At 42.3% G+C, this 23113-nt stretch overlaps 6 protein-coding genes across 7 annotated transcripts in view; 1 reads left to right on the forward strand and 5 right to left on the reverse strand.

The window, feature by feature from the left end:
- The window catches only part of LOC123509475 (uncharacterized short-chain type dehydrogenase/reductase y4vI-like), a 7533-nt gene extending 2141 nt beyond the window's left edge, over positions 1-5392 (reverse strand). The window contains exons 1-8 of the mRNA XM_045263766.1: positions 5287-5392; positions 4176-4292; positions 3429-3622; positions 2817-3010; positions 2445-2572; positions 2136-2224; positions 1418-1517; positions 97-213 (exon numbers count right to left, since the gene is read on the reverse strand). Coding sequence (XP_045119701.1) covers positions 97-213; positions 1418-1517; positions 2136-2224; positions 2445-2572; positions 2817-3010; positions 3429-3622; positions 4176-4292; positions 5287-5329 — 982 coding nt within the window. The 5' untranslated portion in view covers positions 5330-5392. The remainder of the gene's footprint in view (positions 1-96; positions 214-1417; positions 1518-2135; positions 2225-2444; positions 2573-2816; positions 3011-3428; positions 3623-4175; positions 4293-5286) is intronic.
- The window catches only part of LOC123509530, a 129781-nt gene that overhangs the window by 64169 nt on the left and 42499 nt on the right, over positions 1-23113 (forward strand). The gene's annotated exons all lie outside the window — the stretch shown is intronic.
- LOC123509526 ((3R)-3-hydroxyacyl-CoA dehydrogenase-like) lies at positions 6881-8725 on the reverse strand. Its single transcript, XM_045263878.1, has 6 exons — positions 8571-8725; positions 8283-8399; positions 7965-8149; positions 7543-7736; positions 7232-7359; positions 6881-7009 (listed from the first exon to the last, which is right to left on the reverse strand). The coding sequence occupies exons 1-6, from the start codon at positions 8677-8679 to the stop codon at positions 6918-6920; spliced, it is 825 nt and encodes a 274-aa protein (XP_045119813.1). The 5' UTR covers positions 8680-8725; the 3' UTR covers positions 6881-6917.
- LOC123509531 lies at positions 8874-13608 on the reverse strand. Its single transcript, XM_045263884.1, has 3 exons — positions 9784-13608; positions 9501-9605; positions 8874-9316 (listed from the first exon to the last, which is right to left on the reverse strand). Exons 1-3 carry the CDS (start codon positions 9914-9916, stop codon positions 9225-9227), a joined length of 330 nt encoding a protein of 109 aa, XP_045119819.1. The 5' UTR covers positions 9917-13608; the 3' UTR covers positions 8874-9224.
- On the reverse strand, positions 13750-16669 carry LOC123509528 (estradiol 17-beta-dehydrogenase 8-like). Its single transcript, XM_045263879.1, has 6 exons — positions 16516-16669; positions 15326-15442; positions 14757-14950; positions 14412-14608; positions 14167-14294; positions 13750-13976 (listed from the first exon to the last, which is right to left on the reverse strand). Exons 1-6 carry the CDS (start codon positions 16556-16558, stop codon positions 13885-13887), a joined length of 771 nt encoding a protein of 256 aa, XP_045119814.1. The 5' UTR covers positions 16559-16669; the 3' UTR covers positions 13750-13884.
- Positions 18895-21456, reverse strand: LOC123509529 (estradiol 17-beta-dehydrogenase 8-like). Its single transcript, XM_045263880.1, has 6 exons — positions 21305-21456; positions 20438-20554; positions 20081-20274; positions 19608-19801; positions 19280-19407; positions 18895-19098 (listed from the first exon to the last, which is right to left on the reverse strand). Exons 1-6 carry the CDS (start codon positions 21345-21347, stop codon positions 19007-19009), a joined length of 768 nt encoding a protein of 255 aa, XP_045119815.1. The 5' UTR covers positions 21348-21456; the 3' UTR covers positions 18895-19006.

Genomic DNA, 23113 nt, shown 5'->3' on the forward strand with positions numbered 1-23113 from the left:
CTTTTGTAGCAAAGTGAGGATGAACTGGACTTACTGGGAACTGAAATGGGCTGATAGATTAACAAGTAGTTGAATGAAGGGGACGGGGGTACTTACTGGGCATCAGGCTGAGTGTCTCACGTGCTGCCTCGAGGTTGATGTCCGTCACTACCACACGTGCACCGTCCCGGGCCAGCATCAGGCAGGTGGCGCGACCGATGCCACTTCCACCACCTACAACACTCAGATTGTCATTGTTTGAGATTTTTTGTCTTAGTCTTATCTACTCATAGTAAACAGTTACCTTCCTTGACATTGAGCAGATGGATTTTGAGACCTGAAGTTTTAAATCATGGCAGTGTTTTCACCTCTGAATCTGAAAATAACAGTGGCTTTTCCCTTAGCTCCTCACCGAACACACATTGCCTTATCAAGTCGTGCAGAACTACAAATAAGAGTAATGAAACTACGATAGGCAGGTTCCTTTCCATTCACGAGTATACGATTCGCTTGCTACGTGATGTTTCTTTTTATTACTATGTATCGCACGATCCTTATTGCATTATATGATGGTGTGTGTGTGTGTGTGTGTGTGTGTGTGTGTGTGTGTGTGTGTGTGTGTGTGTGTGCGTGTGCGTGTGTGAGTACACGTCTGCTCACCTCTGGGGTTCTTTTTTTTTCGTGAAGGTCGAGATGGAGTGTGTTATCAGTCATTCTTTATCTACCATTCAGAGGCACACTGTGATATGACACTATTGATGTAGCCGTGTTTCTCATGCAGACTCCATCATTTTTGCCTCTTGTTAGTTCTCTTGGGAACACCACTCAAGGCCACACGTAGTCTGTGGAGAGGCTGATAGTGCTGCACCTTCAGTGTTTCAGCAAATGCATTGATTTGAGATTTTTTAAGATATTAATAGTCATACATTTTCAGTAATATTCATGGCTCTGTGTTGCTGTTGGTGGTACTTTGAATGTTCTTGATGTCATCATGGATCTACTGTCCAATCAGAAGAGGAACCTGGTCAGAGGACGAGCCTGGGAAGAGAAACAATCTGACTGTAGTCTAACTACAGGGGATTGAGGTGTCTCGTAATACTCGTAGTTATAAAAGATGCTTCACTCTCCACCAGCCGGGATTACCTTCACCACCCCTAACCAGTGCTGTTTGTAGGGCTTGGTAGCAATCGTTATCACGGGAAGCGAATAACCATAATAGCTTTTTCGTCACTCTTCACACCACAATGTCATTTATATCATATTTATACCAGATACGTAGCAAACTATTCATGACATCTCAGACAGCAGGGATTTTTGCACATTTTACATATGAAACTAAGCCTTCACATGAGTTAGCATATTTTTTGCATGAGTTTCCGGTTACTAGTCTAGTACACATGCCTGGCAACAATGACACTCGACCTTTACTTGTACTCACCTGTGACAAGCGCCACTTGGCCACTGAAATCGTTGGGAGCCATGACTGCCTTCAGATAGTGAGGGTTCAACTGAGTGTTGCATGAAGACATGAACAGCTGCTCTTATATCAGAGAGATAAGTGGCTAGTGTATCGCATTTGAGGCAACTTCATTTTTATTATACAATGTTCATCTTATTATCTTGATCAGAACCACTCAGCTACACAGCCACCAGGTTATTACAGGGATACGGGTGGTAGATCTTACAAAGATAGAGACAGACAGACAGACAGACAGACAGACAGACAGACAGAGAGAGAGAGGGGAGGGGTACCGGTAAGCCGTCACAGGTGAAGTGGTGCATGGGGGAAGCGCGACAGGAGGAACACTCTCAACAAGAACAACACCATTTTTCTCCATTTCTTTTCCGGTGATAACAGAATTGTGTTAAATGCTTTTAGGGTTTGTTATCGTCACTCTGGAGTAAAAGTAAAGAGCGCCTGTAAAATGCATAAACATTGAAACACAAGGGATCTCCAAGACAGATACTTCATCTTTCACAAAGAAAAAAAGTCGAAAACAAAATTTATTTAATATCCAGAAAAGGAGAAAAACACAACAATCTTTCATCGGATACCAATTTTATTATTCAATTTAAAAACTTAATGAAATAAGGAAATTATATAGGTGATAAAATACAGTTTGTCTGGATCTTTATTAAGTGCATGATGTCCCTCACATGTCAGCCCCGCCGGACACCTCCACGCAGGCGCCCACCATGTAGCTGCTGCGCTTTGACAGCAGGAACACGATCACCTCAGCCAATTCTGTCAGGAAAAGCAGGCAGTCACGAACATTTTATCAACATAGAACGAACCGTGATTCTAATGCCAGGGATTTGAAAGACAACTTGAGTGTCGGAATTTGAAGTCAACATTAAAAGCTTAGAATAAAATTTCAAGACGTAATCAGGGTACACGACAAAGCGTAACCTGTCAACGGAAATGGACATATTTGTTTTACTTCCCAGAAGATTGTATTACTCACCAGCAGGATTGGCGGGTCTTCCTAATGGCGTCTTATTGAGGTACCATTTCACAAGTTCTTGATCAACGGCATCGCACATATGCGTATCGACGTAACCTGGCAATACACAATTCACCCTGATACCCTTCCTGAGACGAGAGAGAGAGAGAGAGAGAGAGAGAGAGAGAGAGAGAGAGAGAGAGAGAGAGAGAGAGAGAGAGAGAGAGAGAGAGAGAGAGAGAGAGAGAGAGAGAGAGAGAGAGAGAGAGAGAGAGAGAGAGAGAGAGAGAGAGAGAGAGAGAGAGAGAGAGAGAGAGAGAGAATTAACTTCCAATTCATATTTTGTAAAATTTATACCAGTATTTTCGTGTTATACTGAGTGTGTGTGCTCACTTGGCCACCTCAGCAGCACAGGACTTGGTGAAGGCAATGACTCCGCCCTTTGTGGCTACGTAGTGGCTATGATTGGGGAAGCCTGTCTTGCCTACCATGCTGGATATGTTGACTATAGCGCCTCTTCCTTCCCCTGATCCCCGGCCCTCCTCCAATAGAGTCTTAATGACCTGCTGGGTGACGAGGAAGGTTCCCTGTGTGCGGCAGGAAACAAAGTGATGAAAAGTAAGATTGGCAATCGTTACGGGGAAGCTTAGATGTATTGGAATAAAAAAAAATCATAGAATTCAATAAGAAAATACATTCTTAAACAGAAAAATTCATTAAACAGGAAAGACACATGATTCATGTTCCGGAAAATGATTTTTTTTTTAGGTAAGATGGACAACCGGCCAAGGGCAACAACGAAAAAAAAAACTGTAACAAAAAAGGCCCACTGAGGTTCCGGTCCCTTAAAAGTGAAAAAGAAAGTTGACTCCTTGGGTGGTATAGGAAACATCATATACATTTAAAAATTCTAAATCCTTAATGAAGAATGTGTTTCGCTAGTAGCATGTAATTTTGTGCGAAGGAAGAGAGTAGTCTTTAGACGGCAGGGCTTGGAAAGCAAACCTTGAGATTGATGTCAATCATCTTGTCGAGCTGAGGTCCTGTTATGTCAAGAAAAGGCGATATATCGGCGATCCCCGCACAGTTCACCAGCAGGCTGGGCGGCACCCCATACCTGTCCCGGGAGGCGGCTATGGCGCCCTCCACTGAGCTTTGCTGCGTTACATCCATATTTAGCGCCAGGTGGTTTACAGGGCCTGTGGAAGGGTGGAGGGGTAAAGGGTGGAGACAAGTGACAAAAATTTTATGTTTAGTAGTTTGAAGATCCAGAGAAAGTTACTCTAAGCATGGGCAATGGTGACTCGACAGCTGCCAGTGGGAGAGAGGATAGCCATCCTGTATTTATTTTTTTTTCTTTTTACATTCTACTTTACCGCCTTCACGTTCGTTGTTTGCTATAGCACAGTCGGAAACGTTTATATTGCTAGGGAGTAAATTTAATCTGCACTCTACTCTGTCTGTCACCGTCTCATTGTGGATGTCGTCGAATAACAGGTTGACGATAGGAAGACTTAGAAAAAAGGAAGATATAAACAGAACAGGGGAGACGCTTACCTATGTATCAAATGCAATGCAATGAAGGAGTGGGCTGTAACTGATGAGCTTAGCATTTGTGACGTATTGTAAATCAAAACATACGTACCTTAATGAGCACCAGACTGAGCGAGAATCAGGATATATTGAGGCAAAGATTATGTAAGGATCATTGGCTTAACAAGCAACTTGATGTTAGAAAGGCGATTCACATACTGGACATCTTGCTGATAGTTTGGCGAGCTGCCTCCAAGTTGACGTCCGCCACCACCACACTGGCGCCGTTTTGAGCCAGCAACAGGCAGACAGCACACCCAATGCCTCCACCGCCACCTGCAACACTATGCTCGTCACTGCGTCTCTACACACCCTCATTTATTTAATACTGATGCAATTCTTGAAGGCATACAATCACGAGCACTCATGAAATATTTGTTTATTATTCTAAGAGACTGGTCAGCATTCCTAAAGTCAATCCCATCCTTCCTTATCAGCGTTCAATTCTCTAGCTTAGTCTCTTGGTCAGACACACACACACACACACACACACACACACACACACACACACACACACACACACACACACACACACACACACACACACACACGTGAGTGAGCCAAGCATTGTACCTAAAATGTCACAGATGTTCCTTAATTATTATTGTTGCTTTACCTGTGTGTGTGTGTGTGTGTGTGTGTGTGTGTGTGTGTGTGTGTGTGTGTGTATGTGCGTGTGTTATTTTATTGTCCTTACATCTTGTCCTATATTGTGTGTGTGTGTGTGTGTGTGTGTGTGTGTGTGTGGTATAGCTTTGATTTGAGGGTTTTCACACCCACATTATTCACACACACACACACACACACACACACACACACACACACACACACACACACACACACACACACACACACACACACACACACACACACACACACACACTTTCTCTCTCTCTCTCTCTCTCTCTCTCTCTCTCTCTCTCTCTCTCTCTCTCTCTCTCTCTCTCTCTCTCTCTCTCTCTCTCTCCCTCTCCCTTCTCTCTCTGTGAAACCTTAAATGATTTTTTTTCATTAGCACTAATATAATAATCAAGTATATTTCAATCGAATTGAAATATTAATAAATTGGAAGATGTGACCACACCTGTGTGTGCTGCAGGCTCAAGAGTGATTAATGTTAATTTGAAGAGAAAATGGATAGGATAAAATTTGTTCTCAAATAGAATACTGGATGACTGCAGCAGATGTGATAATCGGTTGAGTAAGAGTAACAAATCGTTAGAATCAGCATCACTTGTCCACCACACCTGTAGTCAATAGTTGCACTCACCTGTAACGAGTGCCACTTGGCCGCTGAAGTCATACAGAGCCATACTTTACGTGCGTCCTGAATGTGCAAACCAGACGGAATGAGCGGACGGAGATTCTACATCCCCAAAACACGCTTATATTGAGATAAAGGTGAAATCTATGATAGAGTGTTGCCAAGGAACGATGTAAAAAAGTAGAAGTCACGTACCGTAACAATAATTATTCCCAGTGAGATCTGAAGGGGTCTTGTGACTTGCAAGGGAACAGCCACAGCCTGCCCTCTAAAGATAATTCTCTTCCTTCACATAAAACTACATGCATTTAATAACACACGTACCGTTTACCTCAGAGTATTTGTTTGGGGAAGGAACCACAAATATCGCCAGGTCGGACTGCTCTTCTGTTATTAACCCTAAGTGTCTTGACACCACCTCATCTTTTGCTTCTTTAAATTCAATTCTGCAACATTCGCGGCCACAGATTTAATTTTTCAATCTGTAGAACGCCATCTCCACTAAACTGAATATCGCCCTCTTTTCCACACAGAAACAGGTGTCTGAGGCAAATGACAGTGGATACTGAAGAGAGAGAGAGAGAGAGAGAGAGAGAGAGAGAGAGAGAGAGAGAGAGAGAGAGAGAGAGAGAGAGAGAGAGAGAGAGAGAGAGAGAGAGAGAGAGAGAGAGAGAGAGAGAGATAACGGTTCGGCATTGTCATCCAACTGAGTACCTCTCGTTAATGAAATAGGTGACATTGTGTAATACGAACACTTCCAACATTTGTTTACCTGACAATCTCAGCGGCGCAGGTCTTACAGTATGTACTAATGCCACCTTTCGAAGCTACTATAGTGTCTAAACTGATAATGTTCTTTTTCTCCTGTTCCCCTTCGTTTCCTTTCAACAGCAAGTCAGTGAAGGCCTGGACCACAAGGAAGATGCTCGTGTACGGCAGATATACGTACATAATTAATCTATGGGCACGAACACTGGTGGTAATATGTCAGCCACGCATTGTTGTCTCATCTCAGCCTCCTCATCGGATCTCCGTGACCGAAATTTGAGTTGCACAATTTTGATTCAGAGTTCAAACCCTTGGAGACTTAATTCATGGCAATCGTTGAGTTTGTTTCCAACATGCAGGCTGTCTCCGTTACATAGACACCTTCCTTGCCAAGCTGCAAATAGGTAGCGCTCCAAATACTGCTCCTGCCACCTATGGTACCCGACTTACTACTATTTCTTCCCCATTCCCCTTCCCTCCCTCCCTCTCTCTCTCTCTCTCTCTCTCTCTCTCTCTCTCTCTCTCTCTCTCTCTCTCTCTCTCTCTCTCTCTCTCTCTCTCTCTCTCTCTCTCTCTCTCTCTCTCTCTCTCTCTCTCTCTCTCTCTCTCTCTCTCTCTCTCTCTCTCTCTCTCTCTCTCTCTCTCTCTCTCTCTCTCTCTCTCTCTCTCTCTCTCTCTCTCTCTCTCTCTCTCTCTCTCTCTCTCTCTCTCTCTCTCTCTCTCTCTCTCTCTCTCTCACGTTAGTTAATTGGAAACATAACGTCATGGGTTTTGTTTCTCGATTAGCAGTCAAAAAGTCGGTGTTAGAATGGGGTTAGATTATGACAGGAAAATAATTCATATTTTTAATGTATGCTTTATGTTGCCCATCACATGCCATCCCCGCCGGTCACCTCCACACAGGCGCCCACCATGAAGCTGCTGCGCCATGACAGTAGGAACACGACCACCTCAGCTATCTCTGTTGAATAAATAGCCACTTGTTTCAGTGTCCAATGCAGGAAAAAAATTGCATATAAAAACTTTTGCATCCACATTTACTATTCAGAGTGTGCGTCTAAAGTGTCTTGTCCTGACAACAGCAACTACAACATTAATTATAACATGATAATAATGATACTACTACTACTACTACTAATAATAATAATAATAATAATAATACCAACAAGGCCAGTGTATTTACCTTCTGGTTTGCCAGCTCGTGGGAGAGGAGTTTTGTCACATATTGACTGACGAAATTCTTCAGTAAAGGGTTTGGTCATGGCAGTGTCCACCAAGCCAGGCAGGATACAGTTGATTCTGATACCCTTTCTGAAGATATGAGAGAGAGAGAGAGAGAGAGAGAGAGAGAGAGAGAGAGAGAGAGAGAGAGAGAGAGAGAGAGAGAGAGAGAGAGAGAGAGAGAGAGAGAGAGAGATATTAGAACTGTCGTCTACGAGTATTTTCGACATGTTAAGGCAATAAATCGATAATGAATTAAGCGGCGTTGCTTACCTGATCATGTGGGCAGCGCAGGATTTGCTGTATGTTATAACACCGCCTTTTGAGGCAGCATAATGTCTGAAATCAGGGTGACCTAACTTCCCAAGTATACTTGCTATATTGACAATAACGCCCTTATCCTCCTGTGCGCCTTCGTTTCCTTTCAGCAACTCCTCAGTGAAGGCCTCGGTCACAATAAAGATGCCCTGCGTGCGTGGAGGACACAAATACTGGGTTAGTACGAGCTACAGAATGTTGTTAATTTCACTATGATTGTATTTTCGTCACCGTGCCTACAGATCTTCAACAAAATTTAAATGCAGACTTCAGTGTTGGAGAATTTTCTGGCTCAGAAAGGCAAAACCATTACCAAAATGGTGCTGTAAGGACATGTTGTTTGGTAATGTGAATATCATAAAAATAAGAAGATTAACCTTAAGATTCACGTTGATCACAACATCACCCGTCTTGTCAAAAGATGGATCGATGTTCATGATTCCAGCGGCATTGACTAGCAGGCTGGGCGGCTCTCCGTACTTGTCCCGAACTGTGGCGATGACGCTCTGCACGGCACTCTGCTGCGTCACGTCCATCTGCAGCGCCAGGTGCTTCTCGGGGTCTGTGGGTGCCGGGCACTTCGTAATCTTAGAGCAGAGGAGTGACAAACTGTTTACAGATGGAGAATGACTGATGTCTTAGACGAAATTAGTGTGTGTCTTCCTATGTTCAGAATAAGATAGAAGAAGACTTACTTGGCATCAGACTGTGGGTTTCACGGGCCGTCTGCACATTGAAGTCCGTCACCACCACTCGAGCTCCATCGCGGGCAAGCAGCAGGCATGTGGCACGCCCGATGCCGCTGCCGCCACCTGCAGCACCAAGACTTTTAACGCTGGGATTAAAAAATCAACACATTGCGAGAGAGAGAGAGAGAGAGAGAGAGAGAGAGAGAGAGAGAGAGAGAGAGAGAGAGAGACTCTGCAAGGATAGGAAGGATGAAGGAATTGTTTGGCCAACGTATGATCAGTGGCTGGACTCACCTGTCACAAGTGCCACCTGTCCGGTGAAGTCGTTGGGAGCCATTGTTGCGTCCTCTGGTGATGCTCTAACTGAGTGGGTACATAGGTGGTGCAGGCCTTTTAGTGCCATCACGAAATAGATAATGAATTCTTATCTTTTATCATATTACAATGTAATTTCAAAGCAAAATGCCGGCTCACAATGAATTCTTAAGTATATGGTGACTCAGCGATAATTCTCTCTCTCTCTCTCTCTCTCTCTCTCTCTCTCTCTCTCTCTCTCTCTCTCTCTCTCTCTCTCTCTCTCTCTCTCTCTCTCTCTCTCTCTCTCTCTCTCTCTCTCTCTCTCTCTCTCTCTTACGTTAGTTGATTGGAAACATAATGTCATGGGATTTGTCACTGTTTTTTCTCGATTAGCGGTCAAATAAAGCAAAATTGAAATTGGCTTAAAATTGAATTAGAAAAATAACTCTCTTTTTAAATGTATGCATCATATTGTGCATTCATAAAAAAATGCAATGAAAAGTTATATTATGTACATTTATTGAAGCAGAAATATAAATTATTGAACAAATGGAATCCCGGAGCGGTTACAATATCGTCACTTTCAGAACCAGCGCTCAAGTATAGCATTATATATTTTCCAGGCCAAGACACTTCAAGCAGAGGCGCCCATCACAAGCCATCCTCGCTGGTCACGTCCTTGTAGGAGTCCACCATGAAGCTGCTGCGCCTAGACAGCAGGAATGCGGCCACCTTAGCTATCTCTGTCGAATAAACAACCACTTATTTGATTGCTGAATGCAGGAAAAAAGGGAACCAAATTTTGCTATACGAGAACTTTGCTTCCTCTCCTTTGAACTTGCTGTGTTCTTAAGTAGAAGTGCTTAATCCTTAAGGTACTAATATCTCTCAGAATAAGGCAGAAGAAAAACTTATTGGGCATCATACTGTGGGTTTCACGAGCCGTCTGCACACTGAAGTCCGTCACCACCATACGCGCTCCACCGCCTGCAAGCTGCAGGCATGTGGCACACCCGATGCCGCTGCCCCCACCTGCAACACAACCACTTTTAACGCTGGGATTAGAAAATTCAGTACAAAGAAAGAGAGAGAGAGAGAGAGAGAGAGAGAGAGAGAGAGAGAGAGAGAGAGAGAGAGAGACTGCAAGGATGGCAATAAGTCTTTATTGAAGGTATTGTTTGGCCGGCGTATGGTCAGTGGCTGGACTCACCTTTCACAAACACCACCTGTCCAGTAGAGTCATAAGGAGCCATTGGTACGTCGTCTGGTACTGCGCTACCTTTGTCTATAGGTGGTGCATGCATTAAGGTGCCTTCACAAAGTAGAAAATAGATTATTGTCATTTATCATGGTATACATATTTCAAAGCAAAATGGTGGCTGATATTGAAGCCACTTAAAGGGTGCGATAACTTTGTGATAATTTGCGTTCCATGCAGGTATACTGAACGATCATGAACTGTTATATTGAGATTGTAATCTCACTGTAAACTGCATGTAATTGTCTCAAAGCTTCAAAATATAAGAGTACATATCAGTGTATGGAATGGAACAATGAACCAGCTTCTGAGGGTTTTGTAACCTCACAGATGGTCTTCCTATAATCAGAAACGAATATTCCGCAGTCTGTTTTGCAATTGTGTTTTACGTTCTCTTTTAAGAATCTAATTTTACTTATCTCCTCATTCCCCTTAACGCTCTGGCAACAACACAGAAGTAAGACTTGAGTGTCATGCGTATCTCCTGTGAATATATTGTCACTATTGGCTTGTGACATTATTTATCTTTTGTGTTCAGCTTGACCCTAAAGGTTTTGTCATGCTGACGTCATGTTACGCGTGAGTCGGCTGTGCTGTCTGTTGACTCGAGATTTGTGGAGACAATATTAGTCGTAATTGTCTTTGTTTTTACCTGGACTTAGGATTCATTCTCTTACATCTGCTCTAATACTTCAGGGCAAGATTTAGAACACTTTATATTGGTATTTGTTGCATCTTTTCTTTTTATTTACTTTACTCCTCATCAAATGAAGCAGCTGGTGAAGCCCTACTCATTTTTCTTACTATTCTGTGGAAGGGTAACTGCTTCATGAACGGTTAAACATGTAATCATAGAGTAGCACTGGTTCAAGATATTTTTCATGTGCATATATATATATATATATATATATATATATATATATATATATATATATATATATATATATATATATATATATATATATATATATATATATATATATATATATATATATATATATATATATATATATATATATATACAGGAAATAAAACCCAAAGAACCTTGTACTACTTCATTACATTAATATTAATGGACCTCTCTCTCTCTCTCTCTCTCTCTCTCTCTCTCTCTCTCTCTCTCTCTCTCTCTCTCTCTCTCTCTCTCTCTCTCTCTCTCTCTCTCTCTCTCTCTCTCTACATGAGTCTATATTTTTCTCTGATATCCACATAGAATTAAAAGACTCCTGTTTTAGTCACTTAGGTTTTTACGGGTATCTTAGTGTTTCTTTTGAAAAATTAACATGATTTCTAACTTATCAATAGCAAAGGCACTCTTATGAACGAAGTATCTCTTTTTTGTGGACTTTGAAAGATAGTCGCCACATCACACATATTTATAAAAGACCCTTGATTCAGACACACGAGTTTTTAAGGATAATTTGATGGTTTTAATAACAGATTAACATGATTTTTACCTTATCAATAGCAAAAACACTACTACGAACCAAGCTCTTCGTTTCTGTTGAACTTGAAAAAATAGTGGTAAGATAACGTATGTTTAAATGTTTTTTTTTATCAGAATCGTTTTTAAGGGCAGTTTAATAGTTCTATTGACATATTAACATGATTTTAACTTTATGTATAGCAAAAATACTCGTATTAACTAAGCTTATCATATCTATGGATTTTGAAAATATAATCCACATAACCAATATTTTTAAATAACCATTGATTCAGTCATATTGGTTTTTAACTGTATAGTGATACTTCTATTGACAGATTAACATGATTTATACCTTAACACTCTTACAAATCGAGCTTCTCATTTCTGTTCACCTTGAAAAATAGTGACAACATAACCTATGTTTTTAAAAGATTTCTGTTTCAGTCACTTGAATTTTTACGGGTAGTTTAGTGGTTCTCTTTAAAAAATAATCTGAATTCTAACTTATTCTTAGCAAAAGACTCTTACGAACAAAGTTCCTTTATTTATGTACTTTGAAAAATAGTGGCCACATAACTATAACTTTAAAATAATCATGTTTCAGTTACATGGATTTTTATGGATAATCTTAAGGTTCTATGAACAGATTAACATGATTTCTACCGTATCAATGGCAAAAACACTCCTACGACCCAAGCTCCTCATTTCTGATGACTTTGAAAAATAGCGGTAATATAACGTATGTTTAAAAAACAAAACTTTTTCTGTCATACGAGTTTTTAAGGGTTTTTTGATAGTTCTATTGACAGATTAACATGATTTCTGATTTATGTATAGCAAAAATACTCCTACGAACCAAGCTCCTCATATCTGTGGATTTTGAAAATAGTAGCTACATGACCTGTATTTTTAAAAGACGCTTGTTTCATTCACATGGGTTTTTAAGAGTGAAATGATGCTTTCCTTGACAGATCAACATGATTTTTTTTTTACCTTATCAATAGCAGAAACACTCTTACGATCCACCTCCTCTTTTCTGTTGACTTTGAAAAATAGTGGCAACATAGCTTTTGTTTTTAAAAGATTCATGTTTCAGTAACTTTGGTTTTTAAGGGTAGTTGGTAGATTTCTTGACAAATTAACATAATTTCTAACTTCTCAATACCAAAGCACTGTTACGAACAGTTCCTTTTTTAATGGTCTTTGAAAAATAGTGACTACATCACATATATTTTTAAAAGACCCTTGTTTCAGTCACACGGGTTTTAATGGATAGTTTTATGGATTTTTTAATAGATTAATATGATTTTCAACTTATCTATAGCAAAAACACTCCTACGAATCAAGCTCTTCATTTCTGTTGGCTTTGAAATGTAGTGGTAAAATAACCCATGTTCTTTTAAAAACTCTTATTTTAGTCACACGGCTTTTAAATGGTCATTTGTTTTATTGACTGATTAACATGAATTTTATCCTCTATATAGCAAAAGTACTCTTACGAATGAAGCTCCTCATATCTCTGGACTTTGAAAATAGTAGCCATATATCCTATATTTTTAAAAGACCTTTGTTTCAGTCACATGGGTTTTTAGGGTAGAGTGATGCTTCTATTAAAAAGATTAACATGATTTTTACCTTATCAATGGCAGAAACACTCTTACAAACGTAACTCTTCATTTCTGTTGACTTTGAAAAATAGTGGCAACATCACCTATGATTTTAAAATACTTCTCTTTCAGTCACTTGGACTTTTTCAGGGCATATTGATGGTTCTGTTGACGAATTAACATTAGTTCTGACTTATCAATATTAAGTGCACTCTTGCGAACAAAGTTCCTATTTTTCGTGAACTTTGAAAAATAGAGGTAACATAACCTACGTTTTAAAAAAATCTTTTTGTCACACGGGTTTTTAAGAGCTTTTTGATAATTCTGTTGACAGATCAACATGATTTCTACTTCATATACGTATAGCAAAAATATCCTTACGAACAAAGCTCCAAATATGTGGATTTTGAAAATAGTAGCCACATAACCTTTTTTTTAAATGACCTTTCTTTCATTCATATGGATTTTAAAGGGTAAAAAGATGCTTCTATTGACAGACTAACATGATTTATACCTTATCAATAGCAGAAACACTCTTACGAACCAAAACCCCTAATTTCTCTTGACTTTGAAAAATAGTGGCAATATCACTTATGATTTTCAGAACAGGTTGAGGCCGTGGAAGCAACACTAGTTTTTTTTTCCCCACTGATAAGCCAAGAATCAACATCGCCTCCATGGTTTCTGAGAAAACAAACGCCTTTGTAAATGATCATGAGGGTGGATGAAAGCTAGTATACACCACTCCGCTGTGGCTTAAGTGGTCTCAACAGTGTTACTTATTGGATGCAAGGTTAATATCCTTCTCTAATTTCTCTCAGTGACTCAGTCATACCGACCTGTGTTCACCAACCGCGGAGGAATTGGTATAAGCACGATCAGAAGTGAAACACATTGATATGTATTGTATGTCTTAGATTCAACCTAGAAAAGAAAATGAAAGGTTACAAAAGCTGAGGTATAAAAAAGACCATCATCATGTTCTCTCTTCCGCTGTGCTGCCACAGACCGCAGCGCCAATCACATGCCTGTTCCGCCAGTAACCTCCACGCAAGCCCCCACCATGTAGCTGCTGCGCGCCGACAGCAGGAACACCACAACCTCGGCCACCTCTGCGAAGGAAACGAAAGTCACTAAACTATCAAGTGATCCTTAATTAAGTGTCCTAATATTTACTCTTCTCGCATCTCATAATATAAGATCTCAAACCTTGCAGATACTAGCAAGACAAGAAGCTACAAAATTTGTGGCTCTCCTTTTTTTTTCTGACTCAAGTCCACCGTGGAGGATATATTCGCTTACCTTCTGGTCTGCCAGCCCTCCCTAATGGGTTCACGCTGATGTGCTTCTGTATTACTTTCTCGTCAACGCGTCTAGCCATGGGAGTGTCAATTATCCCGGGCAGGACACAGTTGACTCTGATACCTTTACTGAGAGAGAGAGAGAGAGAGAGAGAGAGAGAGAACAGTAAAATAAGTTGACGTAAAAGTAATCAGAACTTAACGTGTGTATCCATCAAGATTAACCCGCTGAGTGGATCTCCTCACCTGGCCATCTCAGCAGCGCAGGATTTGGTTAGAGCAACAACTCCGCCCTTTGAGGCCGCACAGTGACTGGCACCCGGGAAGCCTGTCTTGCCACTGATGCTCGCTATGTTCACTATGGCCCCTCTTCCTTCCTTTTCCCCTTCTTTGTCATCAGCCAGTATCGCTTTTGTAACAGCTTGGGTCATAAGGAAGGTCCCCTGTGTGCCAGAAGACAGGGATTTTATGGGAGAAATAATGATCAACAGTAACTGGTCGTCGCTGATTAACATAAATGATTTAGACATAAGTTTCTTAACAAATTCAGGATATTACACAATCTTTCTCTCCAAAATAATAATGAATAACCTTCAAATTGACGTCAATTGCTGTATTAAAACTTGATTCTTCCATTTCCACAACAGGCGTCCTTTCAAAAAATCCTGCACAATTAACAAGAAGTGTGGGTGGTTTCCCGAATCGTTCACGAATAGCCGCCATGACCTCCTCCACGGCCCTCTGCTGCGTCACGTCCATCTGCAGTGCCAGGTGGTCCGTGCCATCTGTGTGGGGAAGGTGGGATGCTGTGTGTTAATTACTAGGCATAGGAAATTCGGAATAGTGAGCGCCACTTAACCAACAGTACACCGAACAGAGTGTATGTGTTGACTTACCAGGCAGGACATTTTTTGGTGTGAACTTAGGAGCCCGTATGACGATGACTTACTGAACAATTTACTAGAAATGAAATTAAACAGTGGCATAAGTTTTCGTGGAACTTACTAAAGCATTGAAGGTAATGGCCTACCACTTATCTTGCATCTCATAGATACCTTATCGAATAGGTGAGGGAGAGAAGGGCCACACACCAGTAATCTAGCGGAGGGGTGATGCCTTTTTGTTATCAGACAGTTGATTAGAGCGAAACAGAGACTTACTTGGCAGCAGACTTAGTGTTTCTTGGGCCGCCTGCATTGTGCGGGAGGTCACCACCACTTTGGCGCCTTCTTTGGCCAGCTGTAGGCAAGTGGCTCGCCCGATGCCGCTACCGCCACCTGCATCATATATAATAGTTAATGCGTCATGTTCCACTCTTACTTGTGTTAGTGGTGTGCTTATTGATGTTCTTAACGCACAATTAATTTTTCGTTTGAATTCTGATAATTTGGAATATAAAAACACAAGAGTGTATTCCCATCACCAGCTGCAGCCCATTCAGTACAATGGCTACTGGTGGTGCGGTCAATTGTTCAAAGTTTATCGACCTCAGATAAACTAAAGCTCACTTCCTTTCAATAAGAGACACTTGGTCATCATGCCAGGTGTGACTCAAGATATTTTCCAAAGTAGGACATTTGAAACACAGGAAATTTCATTTTCAGATGTAGTAGGTCACGCTAAAGGAATCCAGAGAGAGAGAGAGAGAGAGAGAGAGAGAGAGAGAGAGAGAGAGAGAGAGATAATGTGTGTGTGTGTGTGTGTTTGAAGGTCACAGAGGAGCACGCCGTTAAGAATAGTCACATCCTCGTCTACCCAAGTATCCACTTCATGATTATCACATGTGCGGATTGTTACGCGCACACACGCATCCACAGCGAGGCTTTAGTGTTGCTTACTTCACATTGCAGGCAAAGTCATGTATGGGAGCTCTGGCCAGAATATCACAGACTAATTCCCTTCAACACACACACACACACACACACACACACACACGTATGCTCTCTCTCTCTCTCTCTCTACTGATATTTCTTGCTTACCTAACCTTGACACACAAGCACTGGCTGACTGTAACTCGTGCAATATCAGTTAGCAACCTACTGTGTTGCTGGCGTCCGTGACTCACCACCAAACCACGCGTCTCCACCGTGATTATCGGTTCAGGGAGACCTTCACCCACAGTACTGTGTATGTCTCTTCCACTGACAGGCTAGTAAACCACGTCATATATGATTAGCCTCTTTTAATATTTGTACTGCATTATACAACTTTCTGCTAAAACGACAATCGTTCTTATCGGTATCCATTGCTGATTGTGTTACGGTGACATTTGACATTCATGACAACATTATTAAAACACTGCACTCATGCACTGAAGCAGCCTCAGGGCGTGACAAATGCATGGACCCACCTGTGACGAGGGCCACTTGACCATGGAAGTTGACGGGAGCCATGCGTGCGTCTAGACTCTCTAGAGGGTGCCGGACCAACTGAGCGTGTGGCTAGTGGCACTAGTGCTGCTAACAATTACTTGCTCAGCGATAAGCGGCGACTCCCCTGATGATCGTAGTGGTGTAATTAATCTCTGTTCCCTTTGTATTCAGAACACATCAAGAAGTAATATGTTATTTGTCAAAAAATGAAAACAGTATTGTGATGTAGTGAAAATTGTTCATAATGACCTCAGAAGACAGTTCATGTGATGAAGTATATTCATTAAATACGTGCATTTTTTTCGTTCATGTGATGAAATATATTTATTAAATACGTGCAATTTTTCGGTATTGGACGCAAAGTTCCTTACTCCATAACTCCCAGCGTGTGGAATGTGGGGCTTCATATGGAGCTAATGGCAGATCAGCGTTAGAGGAATCTAAAACCATGACATTTTTCTTTCTTGCGACGTTTGGCAATCTTTATGGTGCTCTTAAGGAACTGCCGGCTGGTGGGCCGGTGGCAAACCTCAGTAAACCTACATAGGTAAACTATTATAGGCGCTCACATTATTCTGTGACCACTATGAAGGATACTGATGTTGTTTTTTTATTATGTAAAGGTGAAACTCATCATGGAGACTTTGATGGAGTGTTGAATGCGTGAGCGGAAGGAGAGGAACCAAAGACACTGTAAATACACACTTCACAGCACTGTTTGTCGAAGGAAATGAATTATGGATACGGCAATATCAAACAGAATGTGTGTGTGTGTGTGTGTGTGTGTGTGTGTGTGGGTAATTCATCTCCTCGGTCGCCTGCTGGTCACCCAGCCAGTCTTCCCCATTACGGAGCGAGCTCAGAGCTCATAGACCGATCTTCGGGTAGGACTGAGACCACAACACACTCCACACACCGGGAAAGCGAGGCCACAACCCCTCGAGTTACATCCCGTACCTATTTACTGCTAGGTGAACAGGGTCACACATATTAAGAGGCTTGTCCAGTTGCCTCGCCTCACCGGGATTCGAATCCGGCCCTCTCGATTGTGAGTAGAGTGTGCTAACCACTACACTACGCGGTGTGTGTGTGTGTGTGTGTGTGTGTGTGTGTGTGTGTGTGTGTGTGTGTGTGTGTGTGTGTGTGTGTGTGTGTGTGTGTGTGTGTGTGTGTGTGTGTGTGTGTGTGTGTGTGTGTGTGTGTGTGTGTGTGTGTGTGTGTGTGTGCGCGCGCGCGCTGCCTTTGTGCGTATACCGGCCCTTGCGACCTATCACTCAGAAGAAGAGCAGAAATTTTGGGATGCAAGCATTGAAGTTCAGTAATTATAAGAGCGTCTTGAGGCTGGCTGGACTAGAAGACTAGACAAGAGTGTCTTACGGCTGGTTGAGGTGGACGTCTTACCTGAAACATGTTAGTTTTATCTGCTGCTGACATCATTGATAAATAATTGCAAAAAATATATCAAAAAGTCACGGTAATATATTGTCGTAGTGCAAAAGGTAAGTTTTGGTGTTTTTTTGGAGAGGTCAGGAAGGGACAGTTAACCAAGCAGCTTATTTGTCTGAAAGCTGATAGATGGATATTTGATGTGGGTAGAGAACACATCAAGAGAGCTGCCTGTTGTGTTGATTAAAGCACCATGACAGCTGAAAAGCACTGTGCATTCCCACAGTCTGGCAATCAAAGATTCTGTATTGTTCTGTAGCAACACCTGACTACTTCCACGACTTCCGCATATTGTCACTACACAGTTTTCACTTTTCACCATTGTGTTGCATTTCTAATGAATGTTCGTGGATGTGAGGCTGCGTAGCTCGCGGTTCGTGTCTGCTGCTCTTCTTACACTCTGTGATGTCTATCTGGTAAAGAGAAAGTCTGCTTTGCCATGTTTTTTTTTTCCTGCTACACTGCTGTATTTCCCCTTGACTTGATCTGTATGATTTTCTGGTTTGTCTTAATAGAACTAGAGAGTCCATTCACAGAGATGGCAGGAAGGGACGATTAAAGTTTCAGAAGGAGAAAGCTGACACAAGTGTGGTGCACACATGTGCATCACACTTGTGTCATCTTTTGCCTCGGTAAAGGCGTCACTGTGAAGTGCTACGGTATCTTCTTATAAAGTATCTCGCTTTTTGCTTAAGATAGTTACATAATTGTTTTTTTGTGAGTCTTTTCTTTACAGGATAGTTCGAGTTTCAAATGACAGTGCAAAAGGCAATATAGTGTGTGTGTGTGTGTATGTGTGTGTGTGTGTGTGTGTGTGTGTGTGTGTGTGTGTGTGTGTGTGTGTGTGTGTGTGTGTGTTAGACTTTTAGGCATTAACTCTAGGAACATTTTTAGCAAAAAACATACTGGAGTTAGTTTCTAGATTTTATTCACTCCTTCATTCAATGGAGAAAGCAAAAAGAGCAAGAGGGATAATATTAACAACCCACCAGCTGTGCCTCCTTGTCTCAACTCCGGCGGTGATCACATGTCGGTGCCCCCGGAGACCTCCACGCAGGCACCCACCACGTAGCTACTGCGTCTTGACAAGAGGAACACGACCACCTCAGCCACCTCTGCAGGGACACACGAAGTAGTCAGCTAACGAACAATATAAAATCCATTCACAAGGAAGTACTGCCTATTATTGTTTTGTATCGTAGTCTGCCATATCCAGCAAAATTCAAGAACACAAAACTATAATATGCTACTCGGAATATTTAAATACGTTAAACCATTTCTCCTCTAAAAACATACCTTCTGGTTTGCCCAATCTTCCTAAGGGATTCTTTGCACAGTAGCTGCGATGTAGCTGCTCCGCGATGCCAGTAGCCATGGGCGTGTCGATCAGGGCCGGCAATACACAGTTCACTCTTATGCCCTTTCTTAGGGAGAGAGATAGATAGATAGATAGATAGATAGATAGATAGATAGATAGAGAGAGAGAGAGAGAGAGAGAGAGAGAGAGAGAGAGAGAGAGAGAGAGAGAGAGAGAGAGAGAGAGAGAGAGAGAAATTGTCAAGGTGGTCACACTTAACTTTTTATGAGTACTGGTTCAGCATGTGCATGGAGCAGCTTTCCTCACCTGGCCATCTCAGCGGCGCAGGACTTGCTGAAGGCAATGACGCCAGCCTTGGTGGATGCGTACACTGTCATTCCAGTTAAACCTGTTTTGCCCGACATGCTTGATATGTTGACAACAGCACCTTTCCCCTCGCTTGGCTCGTCATCTCCATGCAGCAGCGCCTTGATGAATATCTGAGTCACGAGCATGGTACCCTGCGTGTACCAAGATATTACTGGTAAGGGAAAGCGCGGTGGTGGCAATAAATGGCCCACGTGCTGATATCTTGGGTAAGCTCGACAACATGTATTTTCATTTGCGAAGTATCTTTTCCTGCACAGATGTGTTGCAATGCATATCCAAGTTTTCGAGATTTTTATGGCTCTGCCATGCCTACAGAATATAATCACCTTCCAATTTTAGCCTAAAATTCCATGACACAAAATAAGATAGGTACGTTGTTTCATTATGGACAGACAATTAGCATGACCAACCTTAAGGTTGATGCTGGTATATTTATCTATACACTCCTCCGTTGCATCCAGAAATGGTGCCATTAATCCGATCCCCGCGCTGTTGACCAGAAGGCTGGGCGGTTTCCCAAATCTATCCTGTGAAGCAGAGATCACACCCTGCACGTCACTCTGCCGTGTTACGTCCATCTGTAACGCCAGGTGGTCTTCAGGACCTGCAGGGAAAGGATCTCGCTGTGATTACAATAGCGTCTTTAAAATGATGAATGAAATGAACGTTTAGTTACGACTTGTTCCGTAAACTAAAGGTAAAGAGTTGACTTACCAAAGGATGGAAAATACGGTGACTATGTACGTACAAGAGATGCAGTGACTTACTTGGCATCATACTGAGGGTTTGACGGGCTGCTTCCAGGCTGACATCCGTCACCACCACATGAGCACCATCCCGAGCCAGCTTGAGGCACGTGAAGCGCCCGATGCCACTGCCACCACCTGTAACATCCAGCAGGTCAGTGTTGTCATCCGTGCCCATTTGTAATGAAACGAAGATCTTTGTTATGATATGAAGTATGAACCTTGCATGTGCACGTGACTGATTCTAATAAGATAACGTAAATAAGTGTCACTGTACAATAGTACACAGTTGTTGTTTAATGAGACTCAGGCCACTTCCATACTTGGCAAGCCTGGGCCAAGACAACGCAAGAGACGCTGTGCGTAAGAATTAGAACACAATACAAAATAAATTAATTCATTATAGAATCTGCATATTTAGTTAGACAATGTGTTTCATCAAAGTGAGGTTCACTGATGTGGGAAGTGACCCGGTGGTGAAGTAGTATTGAACCCCTGGCTCGTATATAACACTTCAGTGACTGTCACTCTTCGGGACAACTGAGTGAATAATATGCGACAAGATGTTCCTAAATTGTCTCTGTCACCCATTATCTTCATAAAGTAGATGATAATGTATAAATCCTATAGGAGTGAAACGAAAACAATTACAGTTGACGCAAACGACGCACTTCAATCCCTATACTTTTTTCAACATGTAATTACACATGATAAGCATAAGCGGTCTCTAACGCGCTCACCAGCATTAACTAAATTTATAAGCAAGTCATGTCGAGGAACAACGTAGTCAGGTTATGAAGTATTATAATTATCTTTGTAAAGACCTTGATTGTAGCTTACGATAACATTGTGACAAAAGACACTGCCATTAATGGTCAGCACGCTCACCTGTGACGAGTGCCACTTGTCCGCCAAAGTCGTTGGAAGCCATCCGTTTACCTAGGCGTCAGTACACCGACTGTCTCAAAGGAAAGAGAATCAGCCTTATCTCAGGGAGGAAGATAACCAGGTAATCAGAGTCTGCGGCAGTGAAGTGTGGCACCAACTTGACTATCACGGATAAAACTTTCTTTCGTCGTGTGAATTTGATGAGTTGGTTTCAAACTCTACAAGTGAATCAGTGAAGAGTAGTGTGTAATTCACCACGGGCGCCTGCTGGTCACCCAGCCAGTCTTCTTCATTACGGAGCGAGCTCAGAGCTCATAGACCGATCTTCGGGTAGGACTGAGACCACAACACACTCCACACACCGGGAAAGCGAGGCCACAACCCCTCCAGTTACATCCCGTACCTATTTACTGCTAGGTGAACAGGGGCCACACATTAAGAGGCTTGTCCAGTTGCCTCGCCGCGCCGGGACTCGAACCCGGCCCTCTCGATTGTGAGTCGAGCGTGCTAACCACTACACTACGCGGTGTGTGTAATTCACTGTGTGTGTGTGTGTGTGTGTGTGTGTGTGTGTGTGTGTGTGTGTGTGTTTACATAGTTGTATTTACTAAGTCATATGGTCCAGTTTTCTTATTTATGTATCGAGTTATTCCTTTGCTTGATATATTTTCCTTTTTGCTATTGTTGTTATTGTGTGTGTGTGTGTGTGTGTGTGTGTGTGTGTGTGTGTGTGTGTGTGTGTGTGTGTCTATCTCTCTCATTTCCATGCATTATATCCTCATTGAAGTGCTAACTAACGCGATCAAGAGGCAATAAGACATAAGGTGTGTGGTTGCCTTGAATTCCACCTTCCTTGGCTGCACTGAACGAGAGGGCAAAGCAAAATAATGAACGATATCTAGGCACTTGTATGATAATCTAATCAGGAGCATTTCCTTTCATATCTTTCCATAACACCTCACCCTCTCTCTCTCTCTCTCTCTCTCTCTCTCTCTCTCTCTCTCTCTGTCTGTCTGTCTGTCTGTCTGTCTGTCTGTCTGTCTGTCTGTCTGTCTGTCTGTCTGTCTGTCTGTCTCTCTCTCTCTCTCTCTCTCTCTCTCTCTCTCTCTCTCTCTCTCTCTCTCTCTCTCTCTCACACACACACACACACACACACACACACACACACACACACGCCCGGTAGCTCAGTGGTTAGAGCGCGGGCTTCACAACCCAGAGGACCGGGGTTCGATTCCCCGGCCAGGTGGAGATATTTGGGTGTGTCTCCTTTCACGTGTAGCCCCTGTTCACCTAGCAGTGAGTAGGTACGGGATGTAAATCGAGGAGTTGTGACCTTGTTGTGCCTGTGTGTGTTGTGTGCCTGGTCTCAGGCCTATCCGAAGATCGGAAATAATGAGCTCTGAGCTCGTTCCGTAGGGTAACATCTGGTTGTCTCGTCAAAGACTGCAGCAGATCAAAACACACACACACACACACACACACACACACACACACTCCCTTCTCTTACTGTGGTACTATAATATTTCTCTCTCTCTCTCTCTCTCTCTCTCTCTCTCTCTCTCTCTCTCTCTATCCATTTATCGGTAATTGATTAAAAGATGTCCTTTATTGACTCATTTATCAGCTAATCAGTTGCCCGATTGCTTGCCATTAACTGCTAGCTCAACAAGCCTTCTCTTGCTGGTGTGCTTCGTGGTTTCACGTTTCGCCGATACAACCTGATTTTCTTCTCCATTCCCGCTGCGTTTATCCTTTTCGTAGTGTCACCATTGCCATTCTCCAGCCTCTGCCGCATCGTGCTTATCTGCT

This window comes from Portunus trituberculatus, chromosome 27, assembly GCF_017591435.1.
Source record: "Portunus trituberculatus isolate SZX2019 chromosome 27, ASM1759143v1, whole genome shotgun sequence".
Taxonomy (NCBI): domain Eukaryota; kingdom Metazoa; phylum Arthropoda; class Malacostraca; order Decapoda; family Portunidae; genus Portunus; species Portunus trituberculatus.